This window comes from Platichthys flesus, chromosome 20 (assembly GCF_949316205.1).
Source record: "Platichthys flesus chromosome 20, fPlaFle2.1, whole genome shotgun sequence".
Lineage (NCBI taxonomy): Eukaryota > Metazoa > Chordata > Actinopteri > Pleuronectiformes > Pleuronectidae > Platichthys > Platichthys flesus.
The window spans coordinates 8,401,898-8,421,614 of NC_084964.1; the positions used below are offsets into that span (position 1 = coordinate 8,401,898).

The following is a 19,717-nucleotide window of genomic DNA, read 5'->3' on the forward strand; positions in this document are numbered from 1 at the left end:
CTAGCGGCGTCGGCAGGACTCTTCAGCGGCTAGTCACCACTTCACGTCGGGCTACAGGATCCATATGCTCTCCGGTGCACGGCTTCACAAAGCTATGGGGACTTCTCAAAACGGGTCACTAAGAGTCTGAAACACACCGGCAACTACACGCGTTCCAACCGAGTCACATACACCACCCGCGTCTGTCACTGACGGGGAGCTGTCAACTCCGGAGAAAGGAGCCATGGACCCGAGAGACACAGCCCCGGATTCGTGGGAGCTGGAGGAGGATGCCGAGGCCCCGGCTGCTGCCGCGGCGGCGGAGCTCCCGGGCGCCCTAGCCGCACTCAACGTCAACGCCAGGCCGTTCGTCCCCAACGTGAACGCCGCGGTGTTCGTGCCGACCTTCCTTCATAGCGGCGGCGCGGAATTGCCACTCGCAGACGGTGAGTGGACGCCAGCCCGAAGTTAGCTTAACTCGCTAGCTCGCGTGCTAACCAAGCTAAGTTAGCCTTCCTGTCTGCCAGCGGCTCAGGAATCACACGTCCACCAACTCATCAACAAGTCGGCTCCGGTGTCAGCCGCGTGTTACAGTGGCGTATTAGCTGGCGGATACGACAGGAACCGTCACAGCGAAGCGTCAGACGTGCCCAACCATGTCTTATAAATATTTATTAAAGTTTTGACACGCTTTGTCCTCTCTCCTCTAAGGTGCCCCTGATCCAGCGGCCGGCATGGACGTGGCGGAGACAGCCGGTACGCATCCACACTTTGCCCCAGGCACTGCGTGTTCAGGTTATTAATGCACAGATCAGGCCGGTTCTTTTACCCACATCACAGTGTTTGGTAACAGACTGAGATCTGTACATTTCACTGCACCCACGACGCAGTCAGGGAAAGCTATGACTCACATTTAATTCTCTCGAACGCAGTATAAATCACTGGAGCACATTCCGACAGCTTCATGACACTGGTCTACCCATGTGCACGGGCCCACTTTTCAATATGATGCAACCCCCACTGGTCCGTGACCAAAATAGACACCTCGTTGGCACATACTGTTGGTCAAGTGCTGCCTGTCCAAGGCACTGACCTGCTGGATGTCCGAGCGATGTGAATGTCAGTTTCTGCTGACTAGATTACAATTTTGCTGAGTCAGGCTCATTTAAATGCCTGCCCCACCAGTCTGAGCATCTCCACTTCAGTTAAGATAACTGGTTGTTTGTTTAAAGCAGAGATTGATCACTTACTATAGCTGTAGCATAGAGAGACACACAATGATAAAACAAAATTAACATATGCATAGGGAGTATTGGGGTACTGGGGACTGAGTCTGACAGACAGTGTGTGTGGTTTAGAGAACTCTCCCCTGCAGATGTATTCACCCTTATGTTCTAATGCTCCCATCTCTCATTTCTCCAAAAGAAAATGTCCATAACATGACGTTGAGGCTGTTGACAAAGTCGGGGCACAAATTGCCTTCTGAGTTGCCAGTAGCAATTCCTCGCGGGCTGATTATAAACAACGAGGCATGGGAAGAAAATGGGCTTTGTGCGCGACTGCTGGGCTGTATAATTTCTTAGTTACGGAAATTGGATGCTTATTTTGGTGTTACCACAGGAACCTGCTTCTTCTGCCGGCCTCAGCAGTTTACTCATGTTACAGGGTTTTGTTTGTTTGTTATATTTAGATGCATTTGTCTGCTCAGCAGAACATTGTGAACAAGAAGAAATGACGATTAGACAATATACAGTGAAGCGGTGTAATTCTTATTCGATTATTTGTGACGGAAATTAGATTTTGTAAACATATGCTTAAGTATAAAAGACATTACATATGCAGGTTAAAGTTACAGCTGCCGTAGAAGTTGATGCTACTTGAAATCAAATACCACATTATGTTTGCAGCCATGTTAGAGCACAATCAAGAGTTGAGCTTGGGGGGTGGAAAGCAAACAGGGACGGGCATCTGCCGGACATTACAGTTATTTCATTTCAAGTGTAACATTCTAAAAGTCAGTGTTTATTTTTCTTGAGCTTAATTAGTAGTTTTACAGCAGGTCCTTTATAATTAGAGATATTCTGATACCAGTATTGGAAATGCCTCCGATACTGCCAAAAACAAGTATTGTAATTATTCAAATCTATGTACCGATCTCAAATCTTTAAAGTATATCAGGTTCAACCAGATAACACTGCAGTTGTCAGTCCAGCCAGTCTCATGCTCACTGAATTATCAACAAGTCGGCTCCAGTTGTAGTCGTGCAGTAGGTGCTGTAGTGTATCATTAACCAGAGCGAGATAAAATGTCAGCAATTTGATGACATTTCATTTTGGCAAGTCCCACAGCGACATGCAAGGCTTCAGTTTTGAGGGGTGGGACCAGTGTTGCTAGTTCCAACACTAGTAATCTCCTGAAGCATTTGAAGAACCATAACATGGATGTTAGATAGTGGCATAGAGCTTTTAAAACCCGTTATAAAAGTTGTTGTTTTAAAAAATCCACTGGTATCAGATCAGTACTCCAAGTCCAGGTACCACTATCAGTCCTTCGTGGGTGAATGGTATCAGAACATCTCTCCCAGTCATCAAGATTAAATTATAATGGAATAAATAATGGGACATATGTAAGTCCACATAAACCAAAATCTCGGTGTTTGAACAAAGTCCAGGATCTCAAATCAGTCAACAGCCACTCATGGTCTGTGTGCATGTTTTCAGTCCAGCTAAAAATGTATATTACGGTCCTCCTCCTCTCCAAGCTGCGAGTTTCTCTTTTGGCATCTTGACATCACAGAGAATATCCGTTTTTTAAGGTGTACTCAATGTGTTCAGTTCCAGCTCCGGTGGAGAATGGAGGCACAGAGGCAGACATGACCACGGAGGAAGAGACGTGGGAGCAGAAGGAGGAGCCACGAGGAGGTGGCGGAGGATTGGAGGACCTGGGGACAGGAGGAGAGTGCGAGGAAGGCGCCGCGGGGAAAGAGGACGAGGAGATGATGGAGGAGGAAGAGGAGGAGATACCAGTACCCAAAATGGCTCCGGCACCTCCAGACGCCCCAAAGAAAGAACACGTTAATGTGGTCTTTATCGGTCACGTAGGTAGGTCTCATGTTTATCTATCTTATCTTATCTGAGGAAGATTATAGAATGTTAGTTAATCATAAAATTTTTTTTTTTTTCTGTGTGTCAGATGCCGGCAAATCAACTATTGGAGGACAGATAATGTGAGTAATCGCATTTTCAGTTACATTTCCATTATCTAAGGGCAGTATTAAGTACTTAAATTTCTCTTCAATGATGTTAAATTAGCCCGATGTGCTTAAATTTAACTGCCTTCAGACACATAAGGTGTAAAATAACAATTGCAACCTGTTCCAATTTTTAAAAGATCATTTTCCAAGGATTTTCTAACAGATTAACTGATCAAAACTCTACAGTTAATAGTTAATGATGAACATCCCAAGTATATATATATATATGTTCCCTCTTGCTCAAAACTTCTTTTCACCTGAGACTTCAGTTTCACTTGTGCCCCAATAATGAGATCAAATAAATATGGCATCATTTGTATGAAGTTTCCATTGTTGTGTGTCGTCCTTGTCAGGTACTTAACTGGAATGGTGGAGAAGCGAACCCTCGAAAAATATGAAAGGGAAGCGAAAGAGAAGAACAGGGAGACATGGTGAGCAACATGACTAAGTTTTATATTGTCCTGCTTATACTTATGTTGAATATGTGTGAATTAATGCAAATACAAATTCTTAAAATATGTTCAGGAGCTCAGAATTTGACGTGCCATATTTTATTTTGTGTTTTTTGAAGCCATTCTGAATCTAATCCCTGTGAATTGAGATGACAATCATTCAATCAAACATGGAAAAGAAACATTATGGTACAGTTTTGTGAAACATAATAAATTGACATTGGTTGCTACAGGTACCTGTCGTGGGCTCTGGACACGAACCAGGAGGAGAGAGACAAAGGAAAGACGGTGGAGGTTGGCAGAGCTTATTTTGAGACTGAGAAAAAACATTTCACCATCCTCGATGCCCCCGGACACAAAAGCTTTGTCCCCAACATGATCGGTGGAGCGTCGCAAGCTGACCTGGCAGTCCTGGTGAGATAGACACAATGCTAACTATCCCTAAACCTCACACACAGAAATCACCTGGTGTACATCGCCCATTAAGGTTCTTGTGAAGTTAGAAATTTTGTGTATACAATGTGTATTTGTAAAAGAAAGAAAGCCAAGTTTTGCTAGTTTGCATGAAGACGATTTAAAGAAGGTGATATTTTTCCTAAATGTTTGTCACTAAATCGTGGAACTGCTTCTGCCTCATTGGTTTGCACCAGGTGATTTCTGCGAGGAAGGGGGAGTTTGAGACCGGCTTTGAGAAGGGTGGACAGACCCGGGAACACGCCATGCTGGCTAAAACGGCAGGAGTCAAGCATCTCATTGTCCTGGTTAACAAGATGGATGACCCCACTGTCCACTGGAGCCTGGAAAGGTGAGCAGGCTCTGGGTGAAAATAGATGGGCGTTTGACCCACAGTGTCAGTTCTTCAGTAAACATAGAACATATTTTGTTGAGTCAAAAATAAGGTTACAGATAAAGGCAGATCCCATATAAGTTACATATATATCATTTTTGAATTATTGAACATTTTGTGAACTTCTCACAGGTATGAGGAGTGTAAGGAGAAGCTGGTGCCATTTCTGAAGAAGGTGGGCTTCAACCCCAAGAAGGACATCCACTTTATGCCTTGTTCTGGACTCACAGGTTCCAACCTCAAGGACCCTGTACCTGAATGCACCTGGTACACGTACGTCATCCCTGTGAATGCTTTTCAATGGTGGTACAGTGTGTTGTATAGGTCGCTTGACAAACCTTAGATGCTTGTTCTATATACAGTAAAGCACCTCTGTTTTTTGTCCTACAAAGAAATATAGTGTCATGGAGTCATGTCTTAGATTTGAGTCTTCTGTGTAATTAATAAAGAACCTTAATGCCAGTGCACACTGAAATAAGAGTCATATGCTGTCACAAGTTGCCATCGAAAAGCAGAGGACACAGTACCGAGGAGCTGTCAGAAATAAATCCTAATAAAATGAATAGACATCAGACATTTGCAGTAATAGTTTTTTTGTCTTTTTCTTTACCAGTGGTTTGCCATTCATTTCCCACCTGGACAGTTTGCCAAACTTCACCAGATCCACTGATGCAGCAGTCAGACTACCAATCGTTGACAAGTACAAGGTGAGCAGCAGGAAGGGTCGAGCGTCCTCTCTTTTCTTTTTTTTTATCAAGTTAGAAAATGGACAAATCTGTGAGAGCTCGTCTTCTCCGCAATGTCCTTATCAGATAAGTGGGCGTGTAATGTATTCAGGTTTTTCTCCAATTTGCCCCAAAATGTCCTTACTCCTTCTACAGTTTGTCGTTTTATTTCTGCTTCGGAAACATACTTTCTGACACACACACACGCACAAACATACACACACAAAAACACACAAGAGCTCTGCAGTCATTCTGCAGCCATTCCTATTTAAGAAAATCCAGCGTCTTGGCATTTGTCTCGGTGTAGATGCTGGAGCCATTAAACACATTCTGTAAATTGATCAGGTTATTTGGGCTGTGACATTTGTCCCGACATTAATCACTGGCTCTTTACTTTCTTCATATATAATCTTTTCTCCTCACCATCTTGTCTTTTTCTTGTTTAGATACTCCTCTCTTGTTGTCTTTGCCTAAGAGCCTTATGTAGCAGTTACATGACTAAGAATACTCAACTGGTGGTGACCTAGTCTAAGGGGACTATGGTGTACAGCAAACTTCCAGCAGGGCCATAGAGATGAGAATAAGATGACCCGATTACTTACTTGGGTTTTGAAATGATGAGTGTCAGCTACGATCACTAAATGCTCAATTATGATGCCTTTACGTACGGAAAGGCATCAGAAAGAGATAACGTTCATTTCAAACAACCTCACTGCCACTGACCTCAGACCTCCACAAGTGAAGTTGATTTGGATTGCTTTTATTTATCAGTGTGTGTGTATTTGCAGGATATGGGCACGGTCATCCTTGGGAAGCTGGAGTCTGGAACCATCAGCAAAGCCCAGCAGCTGGTCATGATGCCAAACAGGGTGAGATCTCCTCTCTGTGACTTTACTCGGTCTTCACATGGGACAAATAAGTAGATCACTTAAACGATTAACCTAATTCATCCATTCATGGCGATACAGCCGAGAGAAGATCTGTCCACCTAAAGGATTCTGCTCCATTTCTAACACCAGCCACGTATACTGCTCCAGTACGGCAATAACATCCTCATCGCAAACACTAATACCCTTGTGTGTGTGTGTGTGTGTGTGTGTGTGTGTGTGTGCAGCATACAGTGGAGGTACTGAGCCTGCTAAGCGATGATGTGGAGACGGACGATGCAACTCCAGGGGAGAATCTGAAGTTGCGGCTGAAAGGCATCGAGGAGGAAGAAATCCTGCCTGGGTTTATTCTCTGCAGCCCCGACAACCTCTGCCACTCCGGTCGCACCTTTGATGCACAGGTAAAAAAAAAACAGACGACCAAAGTCTCGACACGCTACAGCTCCCATTGTGCATCTGATTTTCATGGTCATCAGTCGTCTGTTAGGATTTAAATTATGATTCAAAACTTAATTCATCAAATCAAAGGACGAGGCTGCAGGCAGCGACACAGGCCTGATTAGATCTCCTTTGTGCAATATGATGCCAACAGATGAACTAAACATTCTCCTGTATTTAATCTAATCCACCTCACTGCAGGTTAGCATAGCAATAGATAAAAACAGTGACCCCTCCCCCCACCCCAATGGGCCGGTTTGATGTGGAGCATTTCCGTGATTTGGTTTATTGTCCAGTACATGAAGGCTCCCTAAACTTGAAGCCAATCACTTTCACTGCTCCCTGTTGGCTGGCTGCAGTTAAGGTCATTAACCCTGCCATGACCAAGATAAAAAGTCAAAGGACAGGTTAAATAGATTATTTAGATATATAGATTATAGAAATTTAGAGAATGAGGCGCGGAAATATTTAGTCTCTAATTCTCTGACCTGTGTGTCCTCTGGTACTATTAGAGGACACATTTTACTGGCATGTAATACTTTCAGGGCTTTAGTTTTAGACTTCTTTTCACAATATGTCCTGTAATGTCACTGTTAGACAATTTTTTTTTTATTATTTGATATTGAGAATCTCAAAGATTAAAAAATATTTCTGTATGTTTTTGATTCATTCCTTTCTTTTCAGATCGTCATCATTGAACACAAATCAATTATTTGTCCTGGTTACAATGCAGTCCTTCACATCCACACCTGCATTGAAGAAATTCAAATCACAGTAAGATGCTGATCTCTGTTGCCGCAGCATTAAATTGTCATTTTTAGTGTCGCTGTGCATCTTTACAGGACTGGACTGTGGTTTTAACTCCTTAAATCCTGATTACAGGCCTTAATCTGCATGGTGGACAAGAAAAGTGGAGAGAAAAGCAAAACACGACCACGCTTTGTAAAGCAGGACCAGGTCTGTATCGCAAGGCTCCGGGCAGCAGGGGTCATCTGCTTAGAAACCTTCAAAGACTTCCCTCAAATGGGACGATTCACGCTGCGAGATGAAGGTAAGGACACTGTGGGTGGGTAGAAAAAGATGCTCATAGGCCTGAGCTGAAGTTCAGAGATTTTCCTGAAATGTTATGGAGGAATCTGAGCGCCCACAATGTCTCAAACCAGATTTCAGGACTTTTTGCAAAGTTCATGTCTGAAAGCAGCTTAAGACACTTTGAGAGTTTCTGTCTTTAGTTTAAAAAATATTATTACAACTGGTTTATAAGGACATGCATGTTACAGCTGAGACATTTATTTCTACTTAATTATTTTACCAAGTTCTGAAAAACAAAATGCACATAAGTCTTGTATCCCAGTGTCCATCCCTATGTTCATTCATATTCTCCTCCTCCAGGCAAAACCATCGCCATCGGCAAAGTGCTGAAACTTGTGCCAGAAAAGGACTAAATGCAACGATGGAGCCGATGCAGCCTGCATGGAGTTCTTCCACTCGTTACCAGAGGAGAAACGCTGCTAGAGCCACCCAAAACAGCCACTCTCTCTTTACACACAACTATGCTGAAGAGAAGGACAAGGAGCAAAGGAGGAGAATAAAATGTTTTGTCTAATAAAGGAAACAGGACTGAATCAGTTTTTATGATGATGAACAATATGAAACGAGAGACCAAGTCCAGTGTGTCAGCTTTCTCATATTGAGAGCTCAGCTATGCCACTAATGTAGCTACACGTCCCCCTTCTGTACTGCCATGGCTAACCGTGCTGTCGGCTGGCCACGCCATTTGTTTTGAGAATGGAGATGGATGCAGTGATAATGGGTTTGGGAAAGAAAACAGTCATAAGCTACAGAATGATTTCATAATGTGGAAAAGAGCAGAGTCAGCCTGTAATTCTAATTTGCAAAGTCCATCACCCTTTTTAAAGGAGTGGGATGAAGAATCTGATGGCGGTTTTATTTGGTTTAAGGATTGCTGTACCGAAATGTCTTAGTTTGGTCTCTCGCCACATGTGATGGTTAAATTATGGATTGAATTCACACACACACACACACACACACCTGATGAACCAAGGATAAAAAACGCTCATACAAACATACACGCAACTGTTACATAACATGAACCGGAAATAAAGATCAACCTGCAATGGAAAGGTGTATTTTTTGGTTTTTATCCTGACATTTTATTGTGAAAAGTAGTAACCTTAAGGAATGTCAATATACGAACAGTTTTTCTGATTTCTCTACATTGATGTTGAATTTTTTCCAACCACCAATTATTCAAGATATTTAATTAAAGAGCACTGACGGATCAAGTTTTCAACAGGAGGCAACATGTCTTCCAAGGAAGTTCACTACAATTTTCTTTAACTTTATTAGTAGTGCCATGTACAAACAAGGCAGATGTGTGCTCCTAGATATAAAAAGAAGATATAAAATATACTAACAAATAAATAAACACAAACATTATTACAAAATATATTTATGAAATAATGCTTTTTTTGTGTATTAGTTTTCGCTGAGGTGATCTTTGTTTAATTAAAATTTGTGTCACTTATTAAGCAAGAAATGGTATTATTTCCCATCATGCAATGTGTTGAATTTGTTTTTATGGATTAAAGTCAACTCCACTGTCAACGTGTCCAATATATGTGATGACATTTCTACACTTCACATCAATAATACATTTACCTGGAATATAATCTGAGTGAGAGGATGATAAAATAAACGTTTCCAACATCAAGGATTATTGTTGCAAGATTCTTTTACTTTTATTTATATATATATATTTAGAGTTTTATTCTTTCAGAATAAATATTATAAATAATGTTTATTATTGCATTTCATAGTCCTAATGTTTACACACCATTTATCATCAGGAGTGGCTCTACAGAATGTTCACTACAAATAAAGTTTGTTTTGAATTGTGTGACGTTGCGCCTTCGGGTTGCGCATGCGCGGCGGCTCACACGTGAAGCAAGCAGCATGGCCGACAAACCAGAAGCAGCGTTAGACCGGACCCAGGTAAAAAGTCTTTTTACACAGCCTATTTTAACTCCTGTTACAGAACATGACGACGAATAAAGGTTAAGATGGTTGTGATGAATTACATAGTCACTAGTCGACAGGAGCCATTAGCTAAGTAGGATTATCCGGCTTGTTTGGTGACTGCTTTAGCCTCGAAGCTAACTCACAGAACGAGGAGCAGGCGGCTGGAGCTTGTTTGGGGGTTTCGTGTCGTGTTTTTTTTTTAGTTTGTAACTCTGGAGGTCGTGTGTCTGTGCTCAGGTGAAAAAGGCCGTTCAGGCTCTACAGGCTTTCCTCCAAACCAAGTCCACCAAGGACTCTCTGCTGCTGGACGACACCCAGCACATCAGCCTGCTCCTCACCTTCTGGAAGATCCCCAAGGAGGCGCAGACCATCCGCATGTGAGGCCCACTCGCAGGAACTTCTTTGTGTAGCTGTTGTCGTTGTTGTCACTGGTACTGATGTGTGTTCTCCATTCGCCTTCAGTCCTCTGCCCCATGGTCAGCGCACCGACTCGGAGGAGGTCTGCCTCTTCACCAGAGACGAGCCCAACATGACCTCCGAGCAGACACAGAGGTTCTACAAGCGGGTGCTGGAGGAGAAGGGCATCAAGATGATAACTGAGGTATTCACCTGTCAGAGTTCGGCTGTTCAGACCTGGTGTCAACATATGTCCTGGGTGATCAGAGTTCCGATGTTGTCTTCTGGGACCACTTAGGATCTCCCTTCCCGGCTCTCTATGCAAATAATCACAAACGTTGCCTTTGTTCGTAAGGATCAAATTGTGGCGGCTGAATAAGTCAACGAGGTGCAGATCCACTATATCACCCATTTTGAAAAACTAAATTAAAATCAAATGTAGTGGCCAGTGTTGATATTGTGGTGATGCCTCAAACAGATCAACACACGTTCATTGAGAGGACGTCAGCTGCGTAGGTGGTCCTTCTTTTCAGATGTGGCCCTGGATGCGTTAACGTTCACCCTGCCAAAACACACTGGCCCCTTGCATCCCAGACCACCTCTGAATGTGGCTTGAGTGACCAGATCTCAGGACGCATTTGTTAGCGTTCAAATCACTCAGGATGGATGTTCCTACCAGATCTAAAATCTGTTGATGATTCTTGCAGGCAGAGCATTAGTCAACAATTGAACCTGATGATGTTGAACACGTGCATCTCTGTATCTTTGTCAGATCATTCCCTACAAGGTCCTGAAGACAGAGTACAAACCGTTTGAAGCTAAGCGCCGTCTGTTGGGAAACTTTGACATGTTTCTGTCCGATGACCGCATCCGGCGCCTGCTGCCGTCCCACCTCGGAAAACATTTCTACGAGAGGAAAAAGTAAGAGCCCTCATGTTTTTCACACCTTGCAAAATAATCAAATTCCAGTTTTCTTTCTTAAATAGGAGACTGCGTGATGCTATTGACATGCCGTATTTTCTGCAGTTTGAATTTAGAGTTGACTGCTCCAGTACAGAAAGTCTACGGAGAATGTCAATTTTACCGGTTAAAGGATTAAACCTTGAATTGAGGAGAATCATAAAACATTGTCTGTCACAAGGTAGTGGAAAATGTCCTGATGTAGCTCATTTAGGTGATCAATCAAATTTTAATTGTATAGCCCTTATTCACGAATTCCAATTTGTATCATAAGTCTCAACAGGGTGCGGCCTCCTCTTTTTCCTAACCCTCTGCAAGAGTCAGGAAAAACGACCCCTAAAAACCCTATTAACAGGGGGAAAACATAGATACCTGAGAGAAGCCTCATTAACATGCATGTACAGATGGGTACGTACATATACATGCACTGAACTCCTGAAAATATTCTGGAGGGGCTGGATGTGAGAAGCAGAGGGGGTTACTCATGGATAATGTCTTGAAAATTCAGTTTCTATAAAGGCAACTGCCAATATCTACTGTTAGTGAGTTATAGTATAATGATGTCCTGCTAATTGAGTTGTTAATGACTAAAAGGATATAATCACCCTCCTCTTAGATTAATGGATCAATAAAACGCTCTCTTTAAAGCATCAGTTCACATTTTGTACTAAACTGAGGTACTTCTGTGCATACTTAGTGTTTTGTATGTCTGCATGAGTTTGTTCTGTAGCATCAGTTCCTACATTGTTCCTCTGTTTGTGTATCTACCAGGGAGCCAATGTGTGTGGACCTGCAGAGCAAACATCTGGCCAGAGACATCCAGAGCCTCATCCAGGGCACCTACCTGAAGGTGACCAACAAAGGCAGCTGCTGGTGAGTCGAGTGATTGATCAGCTTTATCTGCACGTTTAACCTCAGTGTCGCTTCTTCAAGGAAGCAGACCAGAGTCTGTGTTCTGAAGGTTGTCAGAATGTCGTCCGGCAGTAGAATCCGCAGCACCTCATAGCAACCCTGTCGATTCTGTGCAGTGTTTGACACGGGTCACGCGGGTGCCATAGAGACGCAACGTATAACCAGATGGTCTTCCTCGTCCCGTGGAGCCCGTCTCTACAGCTTTGATACACAATATTTCCTCTCGAGCTCACGTCAGATAGGATAATAACCGCATCCTATTGCACGTGCTTATCCCACTGTCACTTATAAAATGTCCCAGTTTAACCCTGTGGTTGTCCTGTGTTGCAGTATGGTTCGCATTGCTCACTCCAGCATGACGGCAGACGAGGTGACAGAGAACATCGAGGCTGCTGTCAAAACAATTGTGGCCAAAATCCGTATGGTGAGTCTGTTCAGCCAGAGAGCTGTCCTTGGTTTTCATCAGGGTCGGTCAAGCCAGTTGGACGTTAGGGACTGAGTAGTGGTCTCTGCAGGGTCTAAAAATGTGTCTCTTTAAAAAGTCACTAGTATGTTAAAATATTACGCATTTCAAAATGTTGAGGTATGTGTTGATTGTTTGTGTATCCATGTGTTGTCCTTCTCTCTGAACAATACACATTCTAGGATGTCAACACAGATTCTTTAAAGACTAACATGGAAATGATATCTAATCGGTTTGGCTGTGTGAAAGTGAAGTGCCTAAAATCAGATTTTTCGCAAATGACCAGTAGAGGGTTTGTTTGTTTGAAAAATGTCTTTAAGAAAATGAACCTACTTATACATCAATAAACATTTTCATAAGGAGCATATAATCTCAATCAGGAGTTTCAAGTCTTATACACCACAGCATGATGTTTATTTAGTAAATGATGGTCCCATTTAGAGTCAAATAGACACAAAAGTATGTTATGCAGAGGTTTGGATACTTTGTAGGTGGAGGTGCAGGGTACCTGAGCTCACAGTCAGGCTCCTCCAAATATGGTCACTTCTGGTCTCAAAGATTGCGCTGGACAAAATGCAGAATTCCTTCAAATCGGCAGCTCATTGACCAATGTGTGACATGTCACAGCGGGTTACCACTTTGTTTTGACTCATTCTTTCATTGCTTTTGCAGAAAGGACCAATGATGAAGATCATCCATTTGAAAAGTCAATCGTCAGTGGCGCTGCCCATCTTCACCTCTGACCTCACACACATCAGCGTGCTGCAGCAGGCAGAGAAGGATGGAGAGACTCCAAAGAAACCGGTGAGAACAAGTTTATCCTCCAGTCTACGTCTTGTGCCAGAGCTGAAACGAGAGAGATATAACCAGCGTGTGTGTGTTTGTGAATGTCAGAGAGGAGCAGCAGCTAAAAAGCAGACAAAGAGAAAACAGAAGGGCGGCACAAAGCAGACAGATGCGACCACAGAGGGGAACAAGGAGGGGGAGGAAGAAATCCCACAGCTGGTTCCCATTGAAACACCAACCAAGAAGCCTAAACTGGAGGTCAGTACTGTTCAGGGGCTGGATTTTAAAAAACATTAACTTCTGAATGTTATAACTGATGAAGCACCTGCTCGTTTCGTCTGTTTGTTTTGTAGAAGCCGCTGAAAAAGATGCCGTTGGGGAAATCTCCCAGACCCGCTATGAAGAAAGGAAGAAAATCGCCGGGCAGAAAAGCGCCTGGCAGAAAAGCGCAGGGCAGACAGAGAAAGACGGGCGGCAAGCCCGAGTTCAGAGGGAAAAGAAAAGGGATTAGAGGGAAATGAGTCCACCAGAGAATGTTTTTGTAAATTACCCTCAAAACACGGACGTTTGACAGTTATACAGGAGGTGATGATTCAGAGACTGGTCTGTATTCTAATTCTGTTTGTCTTTTTTGCTAGAGTGAACCGGATTATAAAGTTTGTTATCTGAAATGGTCTTTGGCTGTGTTTTTGTAACATTGGGTCATGGGCGTGGTCCACTGGGGAAAACAGTGAGCCAATCATACACACTAGAGGCGTTAACAGGGACAACCCCAGGGACATACTGGGACCAGTTGCTGCCGCTCGTGCTGGCATGAAGCGTGTAATTTATCTTCATACATCTCGCAGCATCAGCTCGGCAACCAAATTCTATTTGAATTTTGCATGGCAGCCCAGAATGAGACGCGCTGTGGACGATGAGGATGACAAAACTCTGAAATCAACCAGATCAGTTCAGAAGTCTCAGTGACACTTTTCATTAAAGCTTGAAGTCTGAATACCTTAAACTGAACAAGGTCATACTCTGAATAATAGAATTAACACCTGGAGTGTTCTGACCTTGGTCACATTATGGAGAAGTCTATAGGTCTTAATTGCATTATGGAGTCTAATGATTTTTTTTACAGTATTTTGTGACAACATACAACAGTTACCAACTGCTTGACAACCAAAGCCCTGACTTAACATGTTAACTAAATGGAAAAATGTGTTAAAGCTTTTGCAAAATTGGAAAATGCTCAAAACTGTTTATAGATCAGTACATTAAACTATTTCATTTCCAAATTCTGTCAGGGGTTGGATGTATAATCTATTTGGCCAAAGAATATGTATAAATTGCAGCTTTATACAGTGTTTGGTTGCAGTGCTTCTTTGTGAATGACAGATTGAAAAGTCTTCATTCTCATGGTATAGTTCCACCTTTCAGACAAAAAGAGAAAACTGATTCACACAGTTCAATCTTGAAAACAACACTTTAGCGAGTAATGGGCCTTATATACATCAAATTTGTCTGGTCTTAGCAACGACTCCAGGTGCTTTACACTACCAGTTATATTCACTCAGATTCATATAGCGCCACCACATGCTGGAGGAACCGGGGGGGATCTAACCACCGACCTTCAAGTTAGTGAACGACCCGCTGGACCTGACCCATGGTCAGATTTTGAGGGTTTGTGTCCCTCTTTTTGCTTTTTCATTTAGAGCTGCAGCTGCTGGTCCAGTCTATAAATTACTATTTTCACAATGCAGTGATTGCTGCAGGTATTTATCAACTTTTTCTGTTTCTATCTATTTGAGTGCAGACCAGATGTTTTTGAACTGATCATCTAGGACACTAATGAGCAATGTTAAAACTTATTTTGGATGATTCATAACCCAAACAATTAATTCATTGAAAAAATTACTTGGATTAATTGATATCTTAATTTGTAGTAGTTGTAGCCCTATTTTGATAATGAATTCAATATTTATATTATACACAGTGTATTGTAATGAGCTTCTTTTTCACAATTTGATACATATTTCTGGATAAAGAGGTTAATTAGTTAATTAAAACAATGACATGATTGTTTTCAGGTTCGGTTTCATCATGAGATCACAGAGTTATTTTAGCCTTCATACTGTATGTTGGCTGTGCAACTTGAACTGTTGATACATCTTTTGTGTGCTGTGTCATGCATGAGCCTGGAGAAGTGTTTGCTCACGGTAGAGCTGTGCATGTATGTCTGCTGCTGTATCAGGTGACATGTCTATTGTTGATGGGACTGTGCAGCTGCTGCCTGCTTCTGGTATGCAATAATTCTATGTGGACATAATTGCATCCAGAAAATGACACACTTAAATGCCCTCTGAGTTGAATGCTGAAGGATTTATATTTTTTCCTCGATTGAACATAGAGCACGAGGTGTCATGTAACAAGGTGAGGGGTGACGGGCCAATCAGTGGTGATGACATTGTTGTCAACAGGGGGGCTGGGGCTGTCTATTCATCCTCTGCTGGGTGGGTGGGGTGGAGCATCTGGGATTACAGGGTGTTCACGGGAGAACAAGAGACGCATCATGCAGACAGGTTGATCATACAGGTGATGGAGCTCCTGATCAGGACTGAACAAACAAGACGGCTCGAGAGTGGCTGGTATTTTTATTATTCATGTGTTAAACCAGGGGACTTAAGAAAACAACCATGGAATTAACTGGAGAAACTTCATATCAAGATGGGGGTCAAAGCCTCTGTCCAGGTCCGGAGCCTCACTCGGGCTCCTCTCCGGCTCTGGGGTGGTCTTACCTCCACAAGCCCATCATAGTGTTGGTGATGGGATCTCTGATGTCGGCTGCTGGCGGACTCCTCCTCCTGCTCCAGTCGACGGGGGTGACTGAAGGCCCCCGTTCCGTGGCCTCGGCCTGTGTGACCATCGGGCTGATGTTTGTAGTGATGGGCCTCGTGTGGATCCCCGTATTGAAGGAGAAGCAGAGGCGGAAAGGGTTCAGCCTGGGGGCTTGAACCGGACCAGAAGATGGGACTGACCCACATACTGTATATGGACTGATATGAAGTCATGATGAAAGTTGAGGGAGCTGTGGATGTTTGTGGCTGATATTTCTATAGTTCATGTGTTAAATATTCTGAGAGCGGAGGGTGAACGAAGCAACAGTGGATGTAGCTTGAGAGACAAAATTTCCAGATTTGGGTCGATGCCTATGTCCAGACCCTCACCCAGGCTCAGCTCTGGCTTCAGAATGGTGCTCTACCCCGACAGGCTCATCATAGTGATGGAATCTTTGATGTCTAATGCAGTTGTGACTGAGGCCCCCCGCTCTGTGGCCTCGGACTGCTTGACCTTCAGGGTGATGTTTGATGTGATGGGCCTGGTGTGGATCCCTATACTGGAGAAGAAGCTGAGGCGGAGATGGTTCAAGCCCCAAGGATGAACCTTTTAGAAGATGGTCATGACTCCTTGATGTGAAAGTTGTCACACTGTTATTTTCACCGATAACGCAACCTCGAAACGTCCAATGCAGTCGCAGAGCTGGTGCTGATAACCGCTTGTGTAAATTGTACTTTGACCAGTGTTGCTGCAGGTCATTTTATTTGTTTCTGTCAGTCACGCAGGATCACACACACCTCACTGTCCTGCACCTGCTGCCTCAGACATCTGGATTCTGGTTTCGGAGGACCTCCACTGCCACCATGTCAACATCTGTACAGGTCGAGCCCGTCACGGAGACGACCTACCAGGGAGTCGGCCGCTGCAAGTGCTCCTTCTGGTTCGCCGTGGCCCACGACATACTCGGCGTGTTAATCATGATGGTGGGGGTGTTCGGAGGGCTGGTGGTCCACGACCTGTTCGTCTACGCCGGGGCCCTGGTCCTCTTCCTCAGCCTGATCTGGTGGGTGTTCTGGTACTCTGGCAACATCGACGTGCCGCCCGAGGAGCTGGAGGATGACGTGGGCCTGATCAAGCTGAGGAACCGGGGACTGAGCCGGGCGGTGAGGCGCATGTCCAGCCGCTTCAGGAACTCTCTCAGGAGGAGCGGCCGGAACACAGACGTGGGGCTCTCCACTATTTTCGACAACACCATCACCTCAACACCAAAAGAGCTCCAGATAGAGACACTGGCCATATGAACTCACCCATGCCGGCCGCAGAGACAATGAACTTGGATCTTTATGTTTGTTTCACCCGCTCGTCTGTTTATTTTGCTGAAAGTGTTTCTGTGTTTACTCCAGTAATGATTATACAGCACTGAAGTCTTGTCTAGATAAGATCCACATCTTCTTATCTCGCTGATAAGAGGAAAACTTTGCACACTGTTACTCTGATTCAGTCGCTGCAGCTTTCTAATCTGTCACTAATGTTGTTATAAGTCGGGTTTGGTTGATCACAGACTTTGACGAGGTTCTGCTTATTTATTTGAGGAAAATGTCATCATCTCTATTGTATCAACTGTCAAACAGATGAAATACAGTTACGGTTTAAAAAAACATCAGCCTTCTGTAACTTCACTTAAAAGTTCCAGGAGGTTTCAAGAGTTTAATAGTGATGATTTAACTTTTTTGTGATCATTATTTTCCTTTCATTAAAGACCATTGAACATGCTTTTTTAAGAGTAAGAACGATGGTTGTGTAACGGTAACACCTTCCTCTACTAAATACTTGAGGTGCCAGTAAAAAGCTGATTATGGGGCTGAGATGAGGCATTTACAGCCTCATGCAGTTATAACATAGAAACAGTGTGTGCTTCAGATCAATACATTTTGTCAACAAAGAGGAGGTGACCTCTTATCGATCCTCTAGTTAAGGTACATCAGCTGTAGTAGACCTGATGGACTGTAATAGTAGCCTGAGTTGATGTTAAGCATCGGAATGAGGCCTCAGAAGCAGAGGTGCTGATATTAAAGCAAGAGTAACAAGGGTCGGGCATCTAAGTCCTCTATCTTCTCCTTTTATAATATGTTGTAAATTACAAAGATAGGAGCTCCGGATTCCGGCCAATCCAGTGAATGGATGAACTAAAAGTACTTTATTATTTTAATGCTTGGGTCCTGTACATTCACTGTTGCAATAAAGCGGTTTTGCTCTCTAATTTATAACTGAATGAAAATAAATTTAATAATTAAAATAAAAAAATAAAAGCTGTATAAAAAGGGGGCGGCCTTAATCAATTTCCTGCTCTATTTTTTGTTTGATTGTTTGTCAAACCACAATGTAATATTCTAAAGTCACAGAGAAGTTTACAGATCAATGATGTGAAACAAAGTAAAGTTTTAGACATAGATGAAACATGGAGACTACTACTACTAACAATAATAAAAAAACGAGATTCAGAACCAAATTTATGTAACGTTGCATTACAGCAAAAGGAATCAGTTTAATGAACAATCTCAACAAAGTCACTGACAAATCTAAGACGAACATATCTGAAAAAAAAAACAAAACTATTAAAGCCAGTATGTCGAGGAAATACAATGAAGTGCTTTAGTTAGGTATGGTTCTGTGTTGTTTTTGTGTGAGGTAAATCATTTTTTGCGAGCTTATTTGAATGGTATAAAATGATTTGTAACTTAGGACCTAATAGAGGGATGTGGGGGCTGTGTTGGCCTGCAGCTATTTAAATGTTTTATTAGTTACCTTGTTAATTAATGTCTTGTGAAAGAGGGGACGATTATATAAGACTATTCTTCTTCCGTATATGCGTGTGTTTATACAAAGCAAATAAATAACGAGAATAACAAAATATGTCAAATTATTATTAATTCTCTCTCTCTGTTCTCTCCAAGTACAATAATAATAATAATAATAATATATTTTTAAATGTAATTGTTTTTAATTATTGTTGCATTATTGTATATATTATTTGTAAATAGTATTTTTTGATGAGATGAGATGAGATGAGTATTTTTTCCAATTTTTTAATCAATTAATCGTATTATTACTGCTGTAGTAAATAAAGAAATCTGTAGTCCCGAACCTCTATTACAGAAAAAGACTACAACTCCCGTCCTGCCGCAGATGTCATATGACATCATGTGTTTGGTCATGTGACCCTGACACAGCTCAGTGTCCGCTTCTCTGTGCCCCTCTGTGTTTCAGGCTCTAACCTGCGATCAGCTGGTGTGTGTGTGTGTTTCCGCAGCTCCTCGCCTCACACACACACACTGCTGGATCTCAACCATCAGCCTGGGTGACCGTCATGAAGTTCACCGGCTCTCTGTTCTCTCTCCGGCTCCTTCATCCCACACCGTGACACACTCTTCCTCAACCGGCAGGCCTCTGCGCTCCCCGAGGGAGATCCGGTCCCACACGCCGCGCCAGGGTGGGTGCAGCTCGGCCACGGCGGCAGCATGGTCCCGGTCCGCGGCCGAGCCTGAGCTCCGAGCGAAGCGAAGCGACTGAGGGATGAACCACACGAGCTGTGTCCTGGATGTCACACACTCTGTACGCCACGATGAACGGTGAGATCTCACTGTCATCCACACAGACACGACATGTGGAGCCCGTGCACGGCAGAGCAGCTTCAGTCATGCATGATGGCATGGGGGATTTCCTGCTGACTGGTTCAGAACCGGCTCTGCAATGT

The 19,717-nt window shown here is 43.2% G+C and overlaps 4 protein-coding genes and 1 non-coding gene across 7 annotated transcripts in view; all 5 read left to right on the forward strand.

The window, feature by feature from the left end:
- The first annotated feature begins 47 nt into the window (after positions 1 to 47).
- gspt1 (G1 to S phase transition 1) lies at positions 48 to 8,725 on the forward strand. 2 transcript variants are annotated; one of them, XM_062413938.1, is made up of 14 exons: positions 49 to 425; positions 691 to 735; positions 2,814 to 3,080; positions 3,172 to 3,205; positions 3,586 to 3,663; positions 3,918 to 4,098; positions 4,335 to 4,489; positions 4,664 to 4,804; positions 5,145 to 5,238; positions 6,045 to 6,125; positions 6,371 to 6,544; positions 7,266 to 7,355; positions 7,464 to 7,632; positions 7,974 to 8,725. In XM_062413938.1, the coding sequence occupies exons 1-14, from the start codon at positions 224 to 226 to the stop codon at positions 8,024 to 8,026; spliced, it is 1,764 nt and encodes a 587-aa protein (XP_062269922.1). In that variant the 5' UTR covers positions 49 to 223; the 3' UTR covers positions 8,027 to 8,725. The 2 variants fall into 2 exon arrangements, with proteins under 2 accessions (XP_062269923.1, XP_062269922.1); XM_062413939.1 differs by lacking the exon at positions 691 to 735 and having other exon boundaries at positions 48 to 425.
- A 769-nt stretch (positions 8,726 to 9,494) lies between these two features.
- On the forward strand, positions 9,495 to 13,811 carry rsl1d1 (ribosomal L1 domain containing 1). The gene is made up of 9 exons (XM_062378666.1): positions 9,495 to 9,596; positions 9,861 to 10,000; positions 10,086 to 10,224; positions 10,792 to 10,940; positions 11,751 to 11,852; positions 12,222 to 12,315; positions 13,027 to 13,158; positions 13,249 to 13,398; positions 13,494 to 13,811. Exons 1-9 carry the CDS (start codon positions 9,558 to 9,560, stop codon positions 13,659 to 13,661), a joined length of 1,113 nt encoding a protein of 370 aa, XP_062234650.1. The 5' UTR covers positions 9,495 to 9,557; the 3' UTR covers positions 13,662 to 13,811.
- LOC133932003 (small nucleolar RNA SNORA55) lies at positions 11,975 to 12,105 on the forward strand. The gene has a single exon (XR_009911941.1). It is a non-coding gene; the product is annotated as a small nucleolar RNA SNORA55 (small nucleolar RNA).
- A 2,909-nt stretch (positions 13,812 to 16,720) lies between the features above and the next one.
- On the forward strand, positions 16,721 to 18,286 carry LOC133931666 (transmembrane protein 238-like). Its single transcript, XM_062378599.1, has one exon. The coding sequence runs from the start codon at positions 16,827 to 16,829 to the stop codon at positions 17,262 to 17,264; it is 438 nt and encodes a 145-aa protein (XP_062234583.1). The 5' UTR covers positions 16,721 to 16,826; the 3' UTR covers positions 17,265 to 18,286.
- An 884-nt stretch (positions 18,287 to 19,170) lies between these two features.
- Positions 19,171 to 19,717, forward strand: part of snx29 (sorting nexin 29) — a 130,818-nt gene continuing 130,271 nt past the window's right edge. Inside the window, exon 1 of one of the 2 annotated variants that reach the window (XM_062414361.1) lies at positions 19,171 to 19,592. In XM_062414361.1, coding sequence (XP_062270345.1) covers positions 19,562 to 19,592 — 31 coding nt within the window. In that variant the 5' untranslated portion in view covers positions 19,171 to 19,561. The remainder of the gene's footprint in view (positions 19,593 to 19,717) is intronic. The other variant, XM_062414362.1, reaches the window with a different exon arrangement.

Coding starts and splice junctions, on each gene's coding strand:
- gspt1 (XM_062413938.1), top strand. CDS start 224: ATGGACCCGAGAGACACAGCCCCGGATTCGTGGGAGCTGGAGGAGGAT. Junction 3,081..3,171: donor GGTCTTTATCGGTCACGTAG/GTAGGTCTCATG, acceptor TCTGTGTGTCAG/ATGCCGGCAAATCAACTATT. Junction 3,206..3,585: donor ACTATTGGAGGACAGATAAT/GTGAGTAATCGC, acceptor CGTCCTTGTCAG/GTACTTAACTGGAATGGTGG.
- rsl1d1 (XM_062378666.1), top strand. CDS start 9,558: ATGGCCGACAAACCAGAAGCAGCGTTAGACCGGACCCAG. Junction 10,001..10,085: donor GAGGCGCAGACCATCCGCAT/GTGAGGCCCACT, acceptor ATTCGCCTTCAG/TCCTCTGCCCCATGGTCAGC. Junction 10,225..10,791: donor GCATCAAGATGATAACTGAG/GTATTCACCTGT, acceptor TATCTTTGTCAG/ATCATTCCCTACAAGGTCCT.
- LOC133931666 (XM_062378599.1), top strand. CDS start 16,827: ATGTCAACATCTGTACAGGTCGAGCCCGTCACGGAGACGACCTACCAG.